The sequence below is a fragment of the Phacochoerus africanus genome, chromosome 1 (genome assembly GCF_016906955.1).
Source record: "Phacochoerus africanus isolate WHEZ1 chromosome 1, ROS_Pafr_v1, whole genome shotgun sequence".
Classification (NCBI taxonomy): domain Eukaryota; kingdom Metazoa; phylum Chordata; class Mammalia; order Artiodactyla; family Suidae; genus Phacochoerus; species Phacochoerus africanus.
In genome coordinates, this window is record NC_062544.1 from 40,431,208 (window position 1) to 40,452,082 (window position 20,875).

General features: G+C 40.3%; 1 protein-coding gene across 3 annotated transcripts in view; it reads left to right on the forward strand.

Moving 5' to 3' along the window:
• The window catches only part of ELOVL7 (ELOVL fatty acid elongase 7), a 93,422-nt gene that overhangs the window by 55,324 nt on the left and 17,223 nt on the right, over positions 1 to 20,875 (forward strand). For all 3 annotated transcript variants that reach the window (XM_047755604.1, XM_047755643.1, XM_047755523.1), the window contains exons 2-4: positions 2,966 to 3,063; positions 17,268 to 17,458; positions 20,311 to 20,391. In XM_047755604.1, coding sequence (XP_047611560.1) covers positions 3,000 to 3,063; positions 17,268 to 17,458; positions 20,311 to 20,391 — 336 coding nt within the window. In that variant the 5' untranslated portion in view covers positions 2,966 to 2,999. The remainder of the gene's footprint in view (positions 1 to 2,965; positions 3,064 to 17,267; positions 17,459 to 20,310; positions 20,392 to 20,875) is intronic.

Below are 20,875 nucleotides of genomic sequence, written 5' to 3' on the forward strand. Positions count from 1 at the left end.
ACCTGCATCCTCAGAGAGACTACATCGGGTTCTTAATCTGCTCAGTCACAACAGGAAGTTCCAGAGTTCCTTTTATGCTAATATAAATAAATGTAAATTTTTATTCTTATCCCTTTCTTCCTTTCATATATAAAAGATAGTCATTTAAAAATTCTGTACCCTCCTTTGTTTTTTTCCCATAGATGTCTTGGATGTCCTTCCATGCTAGCACACAGAGAGATCCCTCATTCATATTAACAATGGCATAGTATTTCCTAGATCATCATTTACTAGCCAGACCCTTTTTGATAGACTTTTTTTTTTTCTTTCTTTCTTTCTTTCTTTTTTCCCCTGCTGCTCTCATGGCATGGCATGTAGAAGTTTCTGGGCCAGGGACCGAATCTGAGCCATGGCTGTGACCTATGCCACCGCTGCAGTGACACTGGATCCTTAACCCACTGTGCTGGGGATAAAACCGTAGCCACCACAGAGACAAATTAGATCATTAACCCACTGCCACAGCAAGAATTTCCTGTTTCCAGTGTTTTGCTCTTAGTGACTGATGCAGTGAATAAGCTCGAATAGATGTCATTGTGCATATGTGCATATGTATATTGATAGAAGTTTCTAAAAATACGATTACTGGACTTAAAAATATGCATTTATAATAATTTTTCACAGATAATGCCAAATTGCCCTCACCAAGGGTTATGCTAGTTTGTATTTCCACCAGCAATGTGTGAGTTTACCACAGTCATTTTAACTTTTTTTTTTTTTTTTGTCTTTTTGGGACTGCACCTGCTGCATATGCAGGTTCCCAGGATAGCGGTTGAATTGGAGCTGTAGCCGCTGACCTACACCACAGCCACAGCAACGCCAGATCCTAGATGCCTCTGCGACCTACACCACAGCTCATGGCAAGCCAGATCCTTAACCCACTGAGTGAGGCCAGGGATCAAACCTGCATCCTCATGGATGCTAGTCAGATTCACTTCCACTAAGCCACAGTGGGAACTCCCATTTTAACTTAAAAATTTTTTTTCCTTTTTTTTTAGGGCCTTACCCGCATCATATGGAATTCCCAGGCTAGGGATCAAATTGGAGCTGTGGCTGCTGGCCTAAGCCACAGCCATAGCAACACAGGATCCGAGCCGAATCTGCAACCTACACCAAAGCCCTTGGCAACGCTGGATCCTTAACCCACTGAGTGAGGCCGGGGGTCGAACCTGCATCCTCATGGATCCTAGTCAGGTTCATTAACCACTGAGCCATGAAGGAAACTCCCTCATTTTAACTTTTTAACTTCCAACAGAATGAACACATTTTTGGATTTTGGCCCATATGATTGATAAAAATGTACTTTAGCCCATTCAGTGCAATAAAATATTATAGGTTTCTTACTATGGTTAAAGTAAAACAACTTTTCGTATGTTTAAGAACTATTTGTACTTCCTTTTCTGTGAAATTTACCCTTTTTTTTTTTTTCCCCCCCTTGGCTTATAGGTCTTTTTCTCACCAGTTTCTAAGAACTCTTACTATATTAGGGAAAATAGCATTGGTCTGTATTATGAATTGAACATTTTTTTTTCTGTTTGTCATTTGGCTTTTTCCTTTTTGATTTTCACATGATTAAGTTCGTTAGTCTTCTCTTATGTGTATGGCTTTTAAGTCAAAGTTAAAAAGACATTTTTTACTCCAAGGTTATAAATGCGTTCGCCCTGTGTCATCTAGTACTTTCATTTTTTTAAAAAACATCTTATTCAAATCTTTGATCTACTTGGAGTTTATCTTGGTTTGTAGTACAATCTTTGGGTCTACCTTTTTTCTTCAGATGACTTTCTAGTTGTATCACACCATTTACTCAATAATTTGTGCTAATTCGGTGCCTACTGGTTTGAGATGCCACCTTTATCATAGATGATATGTCTCTTAAAAGATACATATATATCTTATATATGTATATTCTAAAATGGCTTTATTTTAGAATGCTAGAAGAAATTATAAATTTTTCTGTTGCAGATCTAGAGGATTTATTTTTTATTGGGGTAACATATGCATAGTGTGTGAAATTGACCGTTTTTACCATTTTTAAGTGTAAAGCTCAAAGGCATCAAGTATATTTGCATTTTTACACAACTGTCACCATCACCTATCTCCAGAACTTTTTCATCTTCCCACCATATGACTTGAATGAAATATTCTGTTCATTTTATGTTGCATCATTCATTTGTAAGCCACGTGCTGTTTTCAAAGATGTTCAAATTTTGTAAAGTGTACAACTTAGAATTTATGAAATATGGTACTAAACTCCCAAGTGTTTTTGGTGTGTTTCCGGATGTTCTGTTCTATTCCATTCATTTGCCTCTTTGTGTGCTAGTGTGTCACACTGTTTTAATTACTGAAGATTTGGTATATCTTTTAATACATATAGAGCTAGTTTTTCCTCACTGTTTTTTCAAAAGGCTTCTTTTTCAACTATTTTTTGTTTATCTGTCCTCCCTCTTTCTACCTCTATTTCACTTAAATTATAAAAACTTGAACACACAAGACCTTTTTATGCCTGAAGATCAGCTAAAAGTCTGGGTCAGAGTAAGTTTTCTAAAAGTTTATCTTTCTGAGTTTCTTCTGGTTTTTACCTCAGCACTGCCATAGGAGGTACAGTCCATTCCTGATCTATGTTACTGCCATAAAAGGGAGCTAGATGATCCAATGAAAGTTCTTAGGATCACTTACTCATTTTGCATCTTGTACATAGAATGGCAGTCTTTTTCAGTGAAGTAAGCAGTGTCCTTATGATGAACATTCTTAAATGTTGGCAACTGCATCAGGATTTGATGTGGTTCACTAATGCATTTACCCTCAGTAAGTTTGTTGTTTTGCCAGTTGATCCTATTAAATTTTTAGCATTTTAAATATTGTATTTCTAGAAACTTGGCTCTTTTGGCACCCATAGATCATAACACATTTCTTTTTTGTTTTATTGAAGAACCCATTGTAAGAGCCAGTCAATCCTGTGGAAAATGGCCTTCAGTGATCTTACAGCTAGGACTGTGCGTCTTTATGATAATTGGATCAAAGATGCTGGTAAGTAACTGTATTTCCTAATTGTGGCTCATCTTTCCTTTTTCTGTCGTATATAATAGGATTTCATTGAAACAGAATGAGAGACTTTGACTTAACAATCCCTCCTAGACACTCAACATAATGATTTTACTACTACTTAAAAAAGAAGTGTCAGGAGTTCCCATCATGGCACACTGTAAACGAATCCGACTAGGAACTGTGAGGTTTCGGGTCAATCCCTGGCCTCGCCCAGTGGATTAAGGAACCGGTGTTGCCATGAGCTGGGGTGTAGTTCGCAAATGCGGCTTGGATCCTGCGTTTCTGTGGCTGTGGTGTAGGCCGGCAGCTGTAGCTCCGATTCGACCCCTAGCCTGGGAACCTCCATATGCTGTGAGTGTGGCCTTGAAAAGAAAAAAAGACAAAAACAAACAAACCAAAGAAGTGTCAAGGATTTCATTGAAAATATGCGCAAAGCTTGAGGTTCAGAGCTATTCATTACAATGTTTATTTTTTTTATTTCCCCAATACATTATTTTTTTTCTACTGTGCAGCATGGTGACCCAGTTACACACACATGTATACATTCTTTGTTCTCCCATTATCATGCTCCATCATAAGTGACTAGAGATCGTTCCCTGTGCTACACAGCAGAATCTCATTGCTAATCCATTCCAAAGGCAATAGTCTGCATCTGTTAACCCCAAGCTCCCAATCTAGCCCACTCCCTCTCCCTCCCCCTTGGCAACCACAAGTTTATTCTCCAAGTCCATGATTTTCTTTTCTGTGGAAAGGTTCATTTGTACTGTATATTAGATTCCAGATATAAATGATATCATATGGTATTTGTCTTTCTCTTTCTGACTTTACTCAGTCTGAGAATCTCTAGTCCATCCATGTTGCTGCAAATGGCATTATTTTGTTCTTTTTTTTTTTTTTTTGGTCTTTTTGTCTTTTTAGGGCCTACTCACAGCATGTGGAGATTCCCAGGCTAGGGGTCTAATCAGAGCTGTAGCCGCTGGCCTATGCCACAGCCACAGCAACGCAGGATCCAAGCTGCGTCTGTGACCTACACCACAGTTCATGGCAACTCCAGATCCTTAACCCACTGAGCGAGGCCAGGGATCGAACCCACAACCTTATGGTTCCTAATCAGATTCGTTTCTGCTGCACCACAATGGGAACTCCTGTTTTGTTCTTTTTTATGGCTGAGTGGTATTCCATTGTGTATACATACCACATCTTCCTAATCCAATCATCTGTTGATGGACATTTGGGTTGTTTCCATGTCTTGGCTATTGCGAATAGTGCTACAGTGATCATGCACGTGCATGTGTCTTTTTTAAGGAAAGTTTTGTCCAGATGTATGCCCAAGAGTGGAATTCCTGGGTCATATGGTAGTTCTATGTATAGATTTCTAAGGTATCTCCATACTCTTCTCCATAGTGGTTGTACCAGCTTACATTCCCACCAACAGTGTAGGAGAGTTCCCTTTTCTCCATACCCTCTCCAGCATTTGTTATTTGTGGACTTATTAATGATGGCCATTTTGACTGGTGTGAGGTGGTACCTCATGGTAGTTTTGATTTGCATTTATCTAATAATCAGAGATGTTGAGCATATTTTCATGTGCTTGTTGGCCATCTGTATATCTTCCTTGGAGAACAGTCTATTCAGGTCTTTTGCCCATTTTTCAGTTGGGTTGTTGGCTTCATTACAATGTTTATAATAGTGAAAATAGCTTTAATATCCAGAGAAGGGACTTAGTTAATAAATGATGGTACATTCCCATTCAGTAGCCATTAGAAGTGGTTGTGTTGGCACAGTGCCCTTAGGCTTGATTCTGTCCTAATGCTCCTAAGGGAAATAACAGCTATTGCCAGCAGTGACTCTGGGAGTTCTTGTCATGACTCAGCAGAAATGAATCTGACTAGTATCCATAAGGACACAGGTTCAATCCCTGGTTGCTCAGGGGGTTAAGGATCCGGGTTTGCCATGAGCTGTAGTGTAGATTGCAGATGCAGCTCACATCCCACCTTGCTGTGGCTGTGGTATAGGCCAGCAGCTGCAGCTCTGATTAGACCCCTAGCCTGGGAACCTCCATATGTGGCAGGTATGGCCCTAAAAAGACAAAAACAAAAAACACACAGTGACTCTGTCTGGGATGACTCTTGAGTGGGAAGGGCTACACCTCCTAACCTCTGGGCTGTATCGGAAAGGGTGGGGAGCATTTCCTAGCTTAACCTCTGAGTAATTTTGAAATGCCTACCTTCTCCCCTTGCCCGCTAAAAAAATAAAAATGAATGTTACAGAAGAACATTTTATGCCATAGCAAGAAATTTAAAATACACTAAATGAAAGCAGGTTATGAACACCACATGTGTTTTTTCTGTGAGTATTAGAAATTATCTCTATGTTGTAGGGTTATGGGTCATTTCTATTTTCTTATCTGTTTCTGTCTAGGGTTTTTTTTGTTTTTGTTTTTGTTTTTTGCTTTTCAGGGCAGCACTTGCAGCATATGGAAGTTCCCAAGCTAGGGGTTGAATCAGAGCTACAACTGCCGGCCTCTACCGCAGCCACAGCAATGCCAGATCTGAGCCACATCTGTGAGGCCAGGGATCGAACCCGCAACCGCATGGATCCTAGTCTGGTTTGTTAAACACTGAGCCACAAAGGGAACTCCAGTCTGTGTGTGTGTGTGTGTGTGTGTGTGTGTGTGTGTGTGTGTGTGTGTTTTGCTTTTTGGGACCTCACTCACAGCATATGGAGGTTCCCAGGCTAGGGGTCTAATTGGAACTACAGCTGCCTATGCCACAGCAATGCCAGATCTGAGCCACAACTGGGACCTACACCACAGCTCATGGCAACACGGGATCCTTAACCCACTGAAAGAGCGAGGCCAGGGATTAAATTTGCAACCTCATGGTTCTTAGTTGGATTCGTTTTCACTATGCCACAACAGGAACCCCCAATCTACATTATATTTCTAAACCACACAAATATATGTTGCTTTTACAACTATGACAAAATGTGGGGTTTTTTTTTTGGTTTTTTTTTTGCCTTTTCTAGAGCTGCTCCTGTGGCATATGGAGGTTCCCAGGGTAGGGGTCTAATCAGAGCTGTAGCCACCGGCCTATACTAGAGCCACAGCAGCGCCAGATCCTAGCCACGTCTGCGACCTACATCACAGCTCATGGCAATGCCAGATCGTTAACCCACTGAGCAAGGCCGGGGATCGAACCTGCAACCTCATGGTTCCTAGACGGATTCATTAACCACTGCGCCACGATGGGAACTCCAACAAAATGTTTTAAAAATATAACAAAGGTAATTTAAAAAAAATAGATACAGAATCAGAGCATTTTATTTATGTATTAATTTGTGGAGCACTTTAGAGCTGAAATGAACTCAGCTATCATCCAAGCTACTTCCTCAGATTAGAGTTGGAGAAACTGAGGCCCAGAGGTGTGACCTTCCCAACGTCTTGGTCAGTTGTTAGCAGAAAAGTTTAGAACCTGTGTTTTCTGATAAGGATTAGAAATCTGATGTTCAGCACTTGACTTACTTTCCACATATTCACCAGCATCACCACTTTAGATTAGTTCTTACCTGTCAATTAGAAATCACACATTCAGCAAATTCAGGAGGAAAAAGTGCCGTTTCTTGGTACCTACATCAGTTGAAATTATATTTCAGTTTGCACTGATTTCAGCAAAGATACACTGTTTCATAGTTGCCATATTCCTCAGTAGACTGCTAAAGACCAATCTTATTTCACTAAAAGAAGTCACAACAGTTTTGTACCTGAAGATGCCAAGAACTTAAAAAAGATCCGTAAATAGAAAGGCTTCACTCTGGTGAATGGATAGTGAAGAGAATGGTGAATGACCTTTTTATTTGGAAGAGGGGGGTTATGCCCCCCCTCCCCCCACCCCCAGCATATAGAAGTTTCCAGGCTAGGAATCGAATCAGAGCTGTAGACACTGGCCTACACCACAGCCACAGCAACGTGGGATCCGAGCTGTGTCTGTGACCTAAACCACAGCTCATGGCAATGCTGGATCCTTAACCCACTGAGCAAGGGCAGCGATTGAATCTGCATCCTCATGGATACTAGTGAGATTTGTTTCCACTGCACCATGATGGGAACTCCAAGAATGACCTTTTTAAAATTTTCTTTTTTTTTTTCCTTAGTTTTTCAACTTACGTAATGGTTCAGAGAACATATAGGTTTCTTTAGAGATTATCTTTCTCTGAAGTTGTGCAATTGTTTGTTTTCATAAATTCAGTATTTAATTTAAATACTTTTTAAAATTCTAATGGTTTTTATTTTATTTATTTATTTATTTTGCTTTTTAGGGCCACACCCACAGTGTATGGAGTTTCCCAGGCTAGGGGTCAAATTGGAGCTGTAGCCATAGGCCTACACCACAGCCACAGCAACGCAGGATCCAAGCCACATCTTTGACCTACACCACAGCTCATGGCAATGCCAGATCCCTAACCCACTGAGCAAGGCCAAGGATCGAACTCGAAACCTCATGGTTCTAGTCAGATTCATTTCTGCTGTGCCACAACGGGAATTCCCTAATGGTTTTATTTTATTTATTTCTAAAAATACTAATATTTAATTAATTAATTAATTTTTTGGTCTTTTTTGCCTTTTCTAGGGCCCCTCCCGTGGCATATCGAGGTTTCCAGGGTAGGGGTCTAATCAGAGCTGTAGCCACCGACCTACACCACAGCTCACACCAATGCTGTATCCTTAACCCACTGAGGGAGGGCAGAGATTGAACCCGTAACCTCATGGTTCCTAGTCAGATTTGTTAACTACTGAGCCATGACAGGAACTCCCTAAAAATACTAATATTTTAAATCCTTTTCAAAGTAGAAGTATATCTTGTCACCTGAACTCTCATGATTTAAACTTGGGAACCAAGTAGATGTGGGTCAATTTTTTGAAATAGACCTGTTTTTAAGAGCAGATCCCTTGCTATCCAGCTCTTGCTATGCACCATCCAAAATGCAGCAACCCAAAAGACGCAGTTAATCAATATCCTTGAGTCCCCATCGTGGCTCAATGGAAACGAATCTGACAAGCATACATGAGGACGTAGGTTCGATCCCTGGCTTTGCTCAGTGGGTTAAAGGATCCGGCATTGCCATGAGCTGTGGTGTAGGTCACAGACACGTCCTGGAACTGGTGTTGCTGTCGCAGTGATGTAGGCTGGCGGCTACAGCTCCTCATTCAGCCCCTAACCTGGGACCCTCCATATGCTATGAGTCCAACCTTAAAAAGAACAAGAACAACAACAAAAATCAATATCCTAACTCAAGAGCCCAATAGATTTAGATGATGATGAGTATCTATATAGTGCTAGCCTTATAAAATGTTTTAAGATGAACTACGCCCAAGAGTTCCCATTGTGGCTCAGTGGTTAACAAATCCGACTAGGAACCATGAGGTTGCAGGTTTGATCCCTGGCCTTGCTCGGTGGGTTAAGGATCTGGCATTGCCGTGAGCTGTGGTGTAGGTCACAGACACGGCTCAGATCCTGTGTTGCTGTGGCTCTGGCGTAGGCCAGCAGCTACAGCTCCAATTAGACTCCTAGCCTGGGAACCTCCATATGCTATGGAAGCAGTCCTAGAGAAGGCCAAAAAAAAAGATGAACTACTTCTGAATTCCACTTCTGTTTTTATTTATGGATCAATTCTTTATTTTTATTGGGAATAGTTACATTAAAAGCTGAATAATATTAGGTCAGAAAAAGGTACAACAAAGGGGTGGTGGTGGTAAGGGAGAGACAAGGAGAGCTCTGGAAGCAGTGTTACAAACAGTGCAGAGGGGATGAAAGGGAGAGGCAGGCAATGTACCTATCTGAAGCTACTATGCTAATTTAAAGTCTTCAGACAGCTGGGAGAGTATGGGGATGTGTGATGAGAAGACCTAGATTTAAGTTCTGACACTACTATGATTAAACTTGGTTATCTGAAACAAATTATTTATCGTCTGTGAGTTTCAGTTTCAGTTTCTTTGTTAACAAAACAGAGATGAGAATGGTATCTGCCAGCTACCAGATACCATGCATGAATGCCCAGTTATTTGGAAAGTATCCCAATATGAATGGTGGTGGGGGATGATGATTGGTAGAGCATTTCCATCTTCAAATACTTTTAATATAGCATAACACTTTTTTTTGTTTTGTTTTCTTTTTTTTGTCTTTTTGCCATTTCTTGGGCCACTTCCCATGGCATATGGAGGTTCCCAGGCTAGGGGTCGAATCGGAGCTACAGCTGCTGGCCTATACCACGGCCACGGCAATGCTGGATCCAAGCCGCATCTGTGACCTACACCACAGCTCAAGGCAATGCTGGGTCCTTAACCCACTAAGTGAGGCAAGGGATCGAACCTGCATCCTCATGGATTCTAGTGGGGTTCGTTAACTGCTGAGCCATAAAGGGAACTCCCACATGATGCTTTTTAAAAAAGTTTCCTCACATTTTTTTTTCCTTGTCAGGATCTAGAAGGGTTAAAATGTTTGTGTTGAGATGTATAACTTTTGAGAACACTATCAGGTATAAGAGGAGAGGTTTTTGCTTCTGCTTAGTGTGGTATTGATCTCTGAGAGCCATTAGGAATCACTTCTGGGCATCTTAGTCCAGTTCTACTTTGCTTGTCTTGCAAAGGTCTGGGTCCATGACCAAGTGCCAAGAATTTCGAGTGTATTCTTGGCTTTTGCTCTAATCCTTAGTAGCCTTTGGGAAATTTACTGATATTCATTGGTTTTCTGATTGCTAGAGAAGTGGGGGTCATGCCTAATTATTTCATGTGGAAAAATTCCACAGCTACAGAATTTTAAAAATGGTTTATTTAATACTTAAGCTATAAGAGGATTTATTGTGATTCTTGGATAAGAAATGTCAAAACTCGAAATAATGCTATGCCATTTTTAATGTCAAAAAAGCAGTTTTCCTTTATTTAACTTTCTCTCTCTTTCTCTCTTTTTCTTTCTTTCTCTCGTTCTCTCTTTCTTTCTCTTTCTCCCTTTCTTTCTTTCTCTCTCTCTCTTTCTTTCTTTCTCTCTCTCTCTGATAGAGAAATGTGAAAACTCAAAATAATGCTATGCCATTTTTAATGTCACAAAAGCAGTTTAACTTTCTTTCTCTTTCTTTCCTTCTTTCTTTCTCTCTTTCTCTCTTTCTTTCTCTCTTTCTCTCTCTCTCTCTTTCTCTATTTCTCTGTTTCTCTCTTTCTTTTCTTTTCTAGGGCCGCTCCCGTGGCATATGGAGGTTCCCAGGCTAGGGGTCGAATCGGAGCTGTAGCCGCTGGCCTACGCCACAGCCACAGCAACTCAGGATCCGAGCCGTGTCAGCGACCTACACCACAGTTCATGGCAATGCCAGATCCTAGACCCACTGAGCAAGGATTGAACCCGCAACCTCATGGTTCCTAGTTGGATTTGTTAATCACTGCGCCACGACGGGAACTCCCGTTTTCCTTTATTTTGATAGTAATGGTGACTTAGTTGTAATCTATTTGCAAGAAGACGCAGTCTGAGTAAGATCACCATAACTCTTGACCCTTTAGTACCTCAGAAAGCACCAGAGCTACACATTTGTTTTCCCTTCCAGCTTCTTCACCAACTATACCTGACTGTCTCATGGGGAACTTTGTCCATCAAAGGAAAGTGGGCTCCCTATTCAGAAAGGTATCATTGTTGCCAAGAGAGAAGGCAGGAAAAAAGAGCAGTCTTCAGAGTCATGAACATATTAAAGACTTTTTTTTTTTTTTTTGTCCACACCCATGGCATATGGAAGTTCCCAGGCTAGGGATCGAATCCAAGCCACAGCTGTGGTGCAATGCTGGATTCTTAACCCTACTGTGCCACAGCGGCTACTCCGGAAACTGGATTTTATTTGCTCATAGGGAGAACTACTTTAAGCAGGGGAGTAAACTGAGCAAAGCTTTACTTCTAGAAAGTGAACTTGGCAGAAGACAAGGCATAGCAGATTGGATCAGGAGGCAGGAAAACCACTTAAAATATAACCGAAGAGCACCTAGCCAGGGACATAAGCCCTCAGAGTAGGTGAAGGAAGCATTGAACCCCTGGTCCATAATGCTGATTGTCCATCATGGTCACCTCTGCCCCTTTTTTCAAAATATGGATGCCCAAGGCCCATACCCTGGGGTTCTGACTTTGACTCATTTGGATCAGAGGTTTTTTGTTTTTGTTTTTGTTTTTGTTGTTTTTTTCCCCATTTGATTCTTAAATATTCCAGGGGTGATACCTGCTATGCTGATAGAATTGAGATCTGCTGAAATAACAGTAGCAATGCTTACTAACCACTTATGTTTTGCCAGGCTCTTTACCTATGATAACTCATTAAATTCTGAGATACTTGCTGTTTTAGGCCCGACTCACAGATGAGAAAATCAAACACAGAGAAGTTCTGTCAGTGGCCTTAGGTCACATAATGAGTCAGGAGGAGGGCCAGAATCAGAGCCCAGGCTGTCAGACTTCAGAGCTTTGCTGAAATAGGGTTTAAAAGCTTGGTGTTTTGTCCTCTTATTTGCTTTGAAAATAATATGAAATTAAATTAACTTTTCCAAAAAGATAAGATTTTTTTAAAAAAATTCTGTAGAACTTGAAAGTCACACTTGGGATTTTTTTTTTTTTTTTTTTAAAGCTGTGTGCTTAAGATGTTAAATTACAGGAAAAAATGATTTATTTAAAAATTATTTTCTTCTGCTTCCTGAGCCAGCCCAGCATGCTTCTCCTGGCTTTTTGTTTTCCTTACTGCTACCAGTGGAAGAACAGAAAAGTGATGTCATTTGATGCCTGCTTACCCCTCCCCACCCCCGAGCTGAGCCAATGAAACAGTAAAATAAAATAACTCTAATTCAAGAATGCCTTTACTGACAAAAACTAAAATAAAAAAAATTAGTTCTAAGTCATCACTGTGATATCTGTTAATATCAAATATTTAAAACATCTTATTTAAAAAAAGAAAGAAAATCATCCATATTGTCATCATCCAAATGTATTCACATTCTTCCTGAAGCTTTCTTTTGGTACTGGTTTTAAGTTTTTATTTCGTTGGAGATAAAAACTAGACATATTAATATTGTTTATGATGTTCATACATTTAAGGCTTGTATTACCCACTGATGGAAAAAATCCATTAAAATTCTAAAACTGCAGTGATATATCACCTCATACTTGTCAGATGGCTATCGTCAAAAAGAATTCAAGTAGCAAATGTTGGTGAAGATACTGTTAATGGGGATGTAAATTGGTGTAGCCATTGTGGAAAATAGTATGGAGATATCTCAGAAAACTAAAAATAGAACTATTGTATGACCCAGCAATTCCACTCCGGTATATATCCAAAAAAACACTAATTCAAAAAGATTCATGTGCCCCAATGTTCGTAGCAGTATCATTTACAGTTACCAAGCTATGGAGGCAACTCAAGTGTCCATCAACAGATGTATGGATAAAGAAGGTGTTTTAGGAGTTCCCATTGTGGCTCAGAGGGTAAAGAACCCAACATAGTCTCCTTGAGAATGCAGATTTGATCCCTGGCCTCACTCAGTGGGTAAGGATCCAGTGATCTGATGTTGCTGTGGCTGTGGTGTAGGTCTGCAACTGTAGCTCTGAGTCAACCCCTGGCCCAAGAACTTCCATGTCCCGAGGATGTAGCCGATAAAAGAAAAACAAAACCAAAAAGACATTTATACACACACACACACACACACACACACACACACACACACACGCAAATGAATACCACTCAGCCATAAAAAAGAACAAAATTTGTTCTCTTAAAAAAGAATAAAATTTGCAGCAACACGGATCACCTTGAAGGACATTGTGCTGAATGAAATATGTCAGAGAAAGACAAATACCATATGATACCATTTATATGTGGAATCTAAAAAAATTCAACAAACTAGTGAATTTATCAGAAAAGAAGCAGACCCATAGATAAAGAGAACAGACTGGTGGTTACCAGTGAGAAGGGGGAGAGGCAATATAGAGGTGGGGGAGTGGGAGGTACTAACTACTGGGTGTAAGGTAGGCTACCAGGATGTATTGTACAGCAGGATAATGTGGCTAGTATTTTGTAACAAATGTAAATGGAGTGCAACCTTTAAAAATTGTGTTAAAAAATGTTAAATTAGTTATAATTCTGACCTTTGGTCCTTAGTTCTATGACAATTTTCTTTTCTTTCTTTCTTTTTTTTTTCTTTTTGCCTTTTCTAGGGCCACTTCCCATGGCATATGGAGGTTCCCAGGCCAGGGGTCTAATTGGAGCTGTAGCTGCCAGCCTACACCAGAGCCACAGCAACGCGGGATCCCAGCTGCACCACAGCTCACGGCAACGCCGGATCCTTAACCCACTGAGCAAGGCCAGGGATCAAACCCACAACCTCATGGTTTCTAGTCAGATTCGTTAACCACTGCGCCACGACGGGAACTCCACAATTTTCTTTACTGAGACTTCCCTTGTGAGTTTTTGGCCTGTGGCTAGAGTTCCTCATGACCCTTTTAATTGCACATGGCACCCAGATGTTCTGGGAAACTTGCAAAAGAAAGGAAGGGAACTAATAGAAGCAATAAAAGATTTCAGTGATGTGTACCTCTGGATAGCTGATTTCGAAGCTTTTCCTAATTTAAAACTGTGACAGTCAATTGGGGTTGGTAGATGCTGTTACATTTAGAATGGATAAGCAGTGAGGTCCTACGTACAGCACAGGGAACTATATAATCTCTTGGGATAGAACATGATGGAAGATAGTTTGAGAAAAAGAATATTTATATATGTATTTGTGGCTGGGTCACTATGATGTATAGCAGAAATTGGCACAACACTGTAAATCAACTATACTCTAGTAAAAATGAAATTTTAGGAAAAAATGATAATCTTAACATGAAAAATTTTTTTGTAGTTTCCGTTGTGGCTCAGTGGTAATAAACCCAACTAGTATCCATGAGGATGAGTTCAATCCCTGGTCCCCACTCAGTGGGTTAAGGATCTGATCAGGCACTGCCATGAGCTGCCGTGTGGGCTCGGATCTGGCGTTTCTGTGTCTTAGGCATAGGCCGGCAGCTACAGCTCTGATTCCACCCCAAGCCTGGGAACTTCCATATGCCGCAGGTGCATCTCTAAAAAATAAATAATTAATTAAAACTTTTAAAATTTATTTTGAGAACTTTGTGTTCTTATGAATGTCTTTCAGCAATCTTTTGTTGGATGTCTATTTTGCACATGATACTTTACTGAAATTGTTCTTGCTAAGAGCATCAATTCCAGGGGCACTTTTCAGCCCACATTTTACTTTCCTTTTCTGCTACATTCGTTACTTTGATTCCTTCCAGGAATTCACTTTTCCCCTCCCTTCAGGATATCTTACTTTTGTGGTTTTCCTTCCACCTCTTTGACTGTTCCTTCTCAGTCTTCTGTAGTTTTATTTTCTGTTGCTCCTCCTTTGAATGTTAAGTCCTCGGATTCCGACTTTAGCCATTTACTCTCCTTACTCTACAGAATTTTCCTAAGCCAGTTATCTAAACAAAAAATCTCAATGTTTTTCTTAACTTCCACATGTCTCTCATTCCCCATACTTGACCATTTATAAAATTTTCCTTCTCCTTACTATGTGTCAAAATAATCTGATACTATTGATTTTCTATTGCTAATTTTTTTGTTAAATATTTTCATTTTTAAATTGAAGTATAGTTAATATACAATGTTGTTTTAGCTTCTACTATACAGCAAAATGATTGTTACATATATATATACATATTCTTTTCCAGATTCTTTTCCATTATATGTTATTACAAGGTATTGAGTATAGTTCCCTGTATGCTACAGTATGTTCTTATTCTTTACCTATTTTATATATAGTAGTGTGTATCTGTTAATCCCAAACTCCTAATTCCCCCCAACTCTGCCCCCTGCCCTGCTGTCCTCTTTGGTAACCATAAGTCTGTGTTCTACCTCTGTGATCTATTTCTGTTTTGTAAAGAAGTTTGTATCATTTTTTTTACTACGTAATTTTTTACGGTTTCATTTATATGTTTATATTTTAAGGGCTGTCTTTCCTAAATGGTGTTCCACAGAATGTTAGGTCCACAAGGTGTTAAATGGTATTCTACAAAAAGACAGGGCTCCATGGTCAAGTAAGTTTGTGAAATGCTGCCTCACCATTCTCATCTTGACAATTCACAACAAACACGAGGCACTAAGAAACCCTGCAGAAAAGCACCTTGTTTGTTTAACTTAGCATTTCTAGTAGCCTTTCTCTACTTTTTGTGGAAAGACTTTGAATATCTTTCTTGTATTGTATAGTTTGGGACTTGCTTGGATAGGATGCAAGGTAAGGCACAAACTCATTTATCAAATCATCTCTCCCTTCCTGCTTATTTATCAGGCTTTCTTTATCATATGTTAAATTCCTATATATATATAATATTTTATGTGTGTGTATATATATATATATATATATATATATATATTTTTTTTTTTTTTGTAGGGCCACACCTGCAGCATATGGAGATTCCCAGGCTACAGTGGAATTGGAACTATAGCTGCTGGCCTACACCATAGCCACAGCAACGCGGGATCTGAGCCGCATTTGCAACCTACACCACAGCTCACCAGTACCGCTGGATCCTTAACCCACTGAGTAAAGCCAGGGATCGAACCTGTGTTCTCATGGATGCTAGTCAAGTTCGCTATCTGTTGAGCCACGATGGGAACTCCTTAAATCATCTTTAATAGCTATAGCCATGCCCTAGTACATCTGAGTATCAAATTTGAGCTTTCCAAGCAATAAAATTGAAGCCAAGTGAGTCATCCGTCATGGTGTCTATTGAAGAAGTTTTTGCATTGGGTAGGAAGTCACACTTGAAGGGATATTCAACACTTTTTGGTAATTGGCTATATCATTAGTAGTTCAAATGGGCAAGAGTTGTATTCCCCCATCTTTCTTTTCCAGTTAAGAAAGGTTATGGTATTTAGCAACCTAAGATTAGTCAAAGCTCAATTTTGAGTCAGATACACCTGAAAACTTGTCCATACTTATTTTCCTTTATAATATTCTGACTTCATGAGGCAATTTAGTAAAATTACTTTTGAACTACCTAAGAATATAGAAGTAATCACATCTCATCTTGAGTTGCAACTTTTAATTGATCTAATTCTCCTGGCTTAGAGCTTACAGTGACTATATAAATTTCTTTTCTTTCTTTTTTTTTTTTTTGTCTTTTTGCCTTTTCTGGGGCTGCTCGCTTCTGCGGCATATGGAGGTCCCCAGGCTAGGGGTCTAATCAGAGCTGTAGCTGCCAGCCTACACCAGAGCCACAGCAACATGGGATCTGAGCCGTGTCTGCGACCTACACCACAGCTCACAGCAAAGTCGGATCCTTAACCCACTGAGCAAGGCCAGGGATCAAACCTGCAACCTCATGGTTCCTAGTCAGATTCGTTAACCACTGAGCCATGACAGGAACTCCATAAATTTTTTTCTACATAATTGTGGGACTACTACATTTTATTTTTATTTTTTTTGCTAAAATATCAAGTTGGTTAGCCCACACTTTGGACACTTAAAACCCACACTTTAGATCTTAAATGATGCTAAACTCCTTTTCAATTCTATGATACAATGTATATGGAAATGTCTCAGTTTTCTTGGGGGAAGAAGAAACAGCAAACCCAAACATATTTTTATATATAAAAGAATGTTTGGATGGAGAAACTCTAATAGGTTATTGGTGGTTATAGAGAGATGGTGAAACTTTCCTGGGTGTCTCTGTTCTCCAGATCCACTCTGTACCCTATGCTGGACCCTGGAGAATGACCAGTATGAACTATAACCATGGCTTGCTCCCGTGCCTTCTGGTTTCTGGTTGGTTGGAGATTGGAGAGAGGGAGGAGGGTGGGGCTGGGGTATTGATTCCAGCTCCTCACCTGAAGGGCTTCTCCCTATGACTCTCCTGGGTCCTGGTGATCACTATCTCCCTTTGTCCTTTGAGGCCTCACTGTTTCTTGCTCCATCACTATTTCTGGTGATTTCCCTTCACTTGTCGTGAAGATAGTAGTGATCACTGACCAAATAGTCCACTGTCAGTGTTCGGATCAAGGTGCCTCCTTAAATGCTGGCGGCTGTCAGTTATCTCCTGGCTGAATGGATGTGCACTTACATCTTATTTTCCTTTTAGATCCAAGAGTTGAAGACTGGCTGCTCATGTCCTCGCCTCTGCCACAAACCATCATCCTGGGACTCTATGTCTATTTTGTCACTTCTCTGGGACCAAAGTTCATGGAGAATCGAAAGCCCTTTGAACTCAAGAAAGCGATGATAACATACAATTTTTTCATAGTACTCTTTTCTATGTATATATGTTATGAGGCAAGTGTCTAAAGTATTCCTAATGGGAGAACCTTGTCTGAGTCTTTACGTTTATCTGTCATGATGTTTCCTGTTATGACTGTAGGATAATTCTCTGAGATTTAAGGAATTTCAGAAACTTAGCTCACCAGAGCAGGTATTTGCTAAAAAATAATTATATGTAGACCAGGTATTGAACTCCTTAGAGGGTTTCATATAGTCCACCTCACAGGTAGTGAGAGAAATTAACATTTAATCCAGCGACTTGCATGCAGGTAGCCATAAAAGATGGTTGAATGAATCTGTAAATGTTAAGTTTTAAGGAATCTCATAGTTGGAGAAATGAGGTAACTTACTCAAAGTAGTGGAGCTGGTAGGTGAAGGACTGATGTGAAACCAGGTCTGTCTGACGTCAGAGCTCATTGTGATTCTGTAATGAGTTGTCATCATCATGGCAGGAACCTTTGGTTTCTACATACCCTGATGAGCTATGGAGTGGTGGTTGGTTTCGCTGGGCTTTAGGGAGATGGAGAACTTAGACTTCTACAAAGCAGTGGGTGACAGAAGCTGTCCTTAATTGTCAGTAAGACAAGTGGAGATCTTCCAGGCCCCAAAGCAATCTCATGGTGTCTTTCACGCCTGCTCTGCTGATAATGTATCTCAGCCACGTCCCTGTATCTACTTTTCTGGGATTCCCTGCTTCTCTCCCATTGCTGGCTGGCTTCCCCATCCTCTGCTCCTTACTTATTTCTTCCCCAGCACACTCTGTGCCTCCTCATACCTGGGACCAGGAGGGCCTGGCATGACTTTTCTGGACATCATGGCCTCTATACATGCATCCTTCCAACCTGATTCCTGCCATGGATCCACCAGAAGGATGCTCTAGCCTCATTTCTCACAGCCTCCCTGCAGTGCTGACTTACTTTGCTGCATCCTCCTGGATACTAGTTGGGTTGGTAATGTGCTGAGCCATGAGGTGAACTCCAGGGATAGTGTTTAAACACCACAGTCTAGGTAGTTTTTCTTTCTTCTTGGTTTCTTTTCTTTTCACTATTAAAATATCATACTGATGATGCCTCATAAACTTTTGCCTTTAGAAGTTAATTTATTGTAACGTTTTTATTTCAGCTTTAATAGTAATTAAAAACAGAAACTTAAAATGTAGTGTAATAGGAGTTCTCCTTATGGCTTAGTAGGTTAAGAACCCAGCCTAGTGCCCATGAGGATGCAAGTTCAATCCCTAGCCTTGCTCTGTGGGTTAAGGATCCATCTGGTGTAGATCACAGATGTGGCTTGGATCCTCCATAGCTGTGGCCGTGGCATAGGCCTGCAGCTGCAGCTCTGATTTGACCCCTAGCCTGGGAACTTCCATATGCCATAGCGCAGCCATAAAAAGGAAAAAAAAATGTAGTGTAATAGAAATGATATAATCATTATGGTGAAAAAGAAGACATTCTAGGGAAAATGTTGGCACTTGTGAGAATAGGATGCCAGAGAACCAGTCATATTGTCAGAATCTTAAATTAAGTCTACCATTTAATGTATACCTTAATTTTAAGTTAAAGCCCTTACCTTATCACTTTCAGGTAGGTACTGTTTTCCAAGGAGACCTTCCCACCATCAGACTGAAAGAGTGTCAATATAATCTTTGAATTATGGTCCAGACTTATCAACAATAAGCTTTTTCTTCTCACCAGTTTTCTAAGGTCACTTCGTGGGTGTGTTGGAATTAAGGCTTACCAGACTGAACTCTATTGTTGATTTTTTTTTCCTTGCTTTTTAAAATTAGGCCATACCTGCAGCATATGAAAGTTCCCAGGCTAGAGGTCCAGCCACAGCCACAACAACACCAGATCTGAGCCGTGTCTGCAACCTACACGACAACTCATGGCAACACCAGATCCTTAACCCACTGAGTGAGGCCAGAGATTGAACTGACATCCCTATGGATACTAGTCAGGCTTGTTACTGCTGAGCCACAATGGGAACTCCTATTATTAATATTTTTGTCTTTCACTTTTCATGTGAATCTAAAGCAAAACTGATAGGTGAGTCTTGTGTTTGGTCAATCTTGATTTAAAAGCCACAGACTACTACTTCACATTGCATTTACTAGCCAAGACAGGAAAAACCGAGTTGTTGCAGCCATCAAACAACTACCTTGAAAATGTTGGTTTGCCCATTTATTTGTTGACTAATTGCAAAGATTGGAAATCATCATAAAAGACTGAATTCAGACCCCCACTTCTCCCCTTGAGAGTATACAAGCATGTGCACAGGCACGTATAGATGTACCTATCAATCTTATACCAGCATTTGCTTTTTTTTTTGGTCTTTTCTAGGGCCGTACCCGTGGCATATGGAGGTTCCCAGGCTTGGGGTCCAGTCTGAGGTATAGCTGCCAGCCCACACCAGAGCCACAGCAACATGGGATCTGAGCCGTGTCTGCGACCTATACCACAGCTCACGGCAAAGTCGGATCCTTAACCCACTGAGCAAGGCCAGGGATCGAACCTGCAACCTCATGGTTCCTAGTCGGATTCGTTAACCACTGAGCCATGACACGAGCTCCCCAGTATTTGTTATTTAAACAAAACACTCTCAGTGTTTTGTTCTTCACTATATTAGAATAATCACTCCAAGAGGTAGCCATTTTAGTCAGTACACTATATGAATATGACTTTCCATTTTTGAAACTTCTTAATGCTTTGATAACAAACAAGTTCTGATTTGCATTTGTTCCATCCTGCTTTTCCCTCTACACTGACTGCTGACTCAGCTGAGAATGTAATGAAGAGACACAATCAAAACTACCTATGTTGCAACTGTTGAGCAAATACTTCCTTTTTTAATATGCATGTGCTCTCTTGCAGTTTGTGATGTCTGGCTGGGGTACAGGTTATTCGTTTCGATGTGAAATTGTTGACTATTCACAGTCACCTACTGCACTGAGGGTAAGTTTCTCTTTGGAAAAACTTGTAATTCAAAATCAATGTTAAAGCTTTTGGGGAGTTCCCTGGTAGCTTAGCAGGTTAAGGAGCTGCTTTGTCACCGCTGTGGCATGCAATTGATCCCTGGCCCCAGAAGTTCTGAATGCTGCAGGTATGGCCAAAAAAGTAAATAAAAATAAAACTTTTTGAACTCTCTGCCTTTTTTTTTTTTTCTTTTTTTGACTACCCCATGGCATATGGAATTCCTGGGCCAGGGATCAAATCTGAGTGGACTCTTCTTTGTAAACAATGAGTAAATGACTCCATCATCACATTACATGTGTAGAGAGGAAAAAAAGCTAAAAATTATGAGAAAAAAATCGAGGAAAGTCAGGTGTGTGGTTTTCCATAAAAGGAAAATTGGTGCTTTTCTTTTTGAATTTCTTGCATTAAAAGTAAATTTACTTTACAACAAAAGTAAATTTCATTGTGGTACAGTGGAAACAAC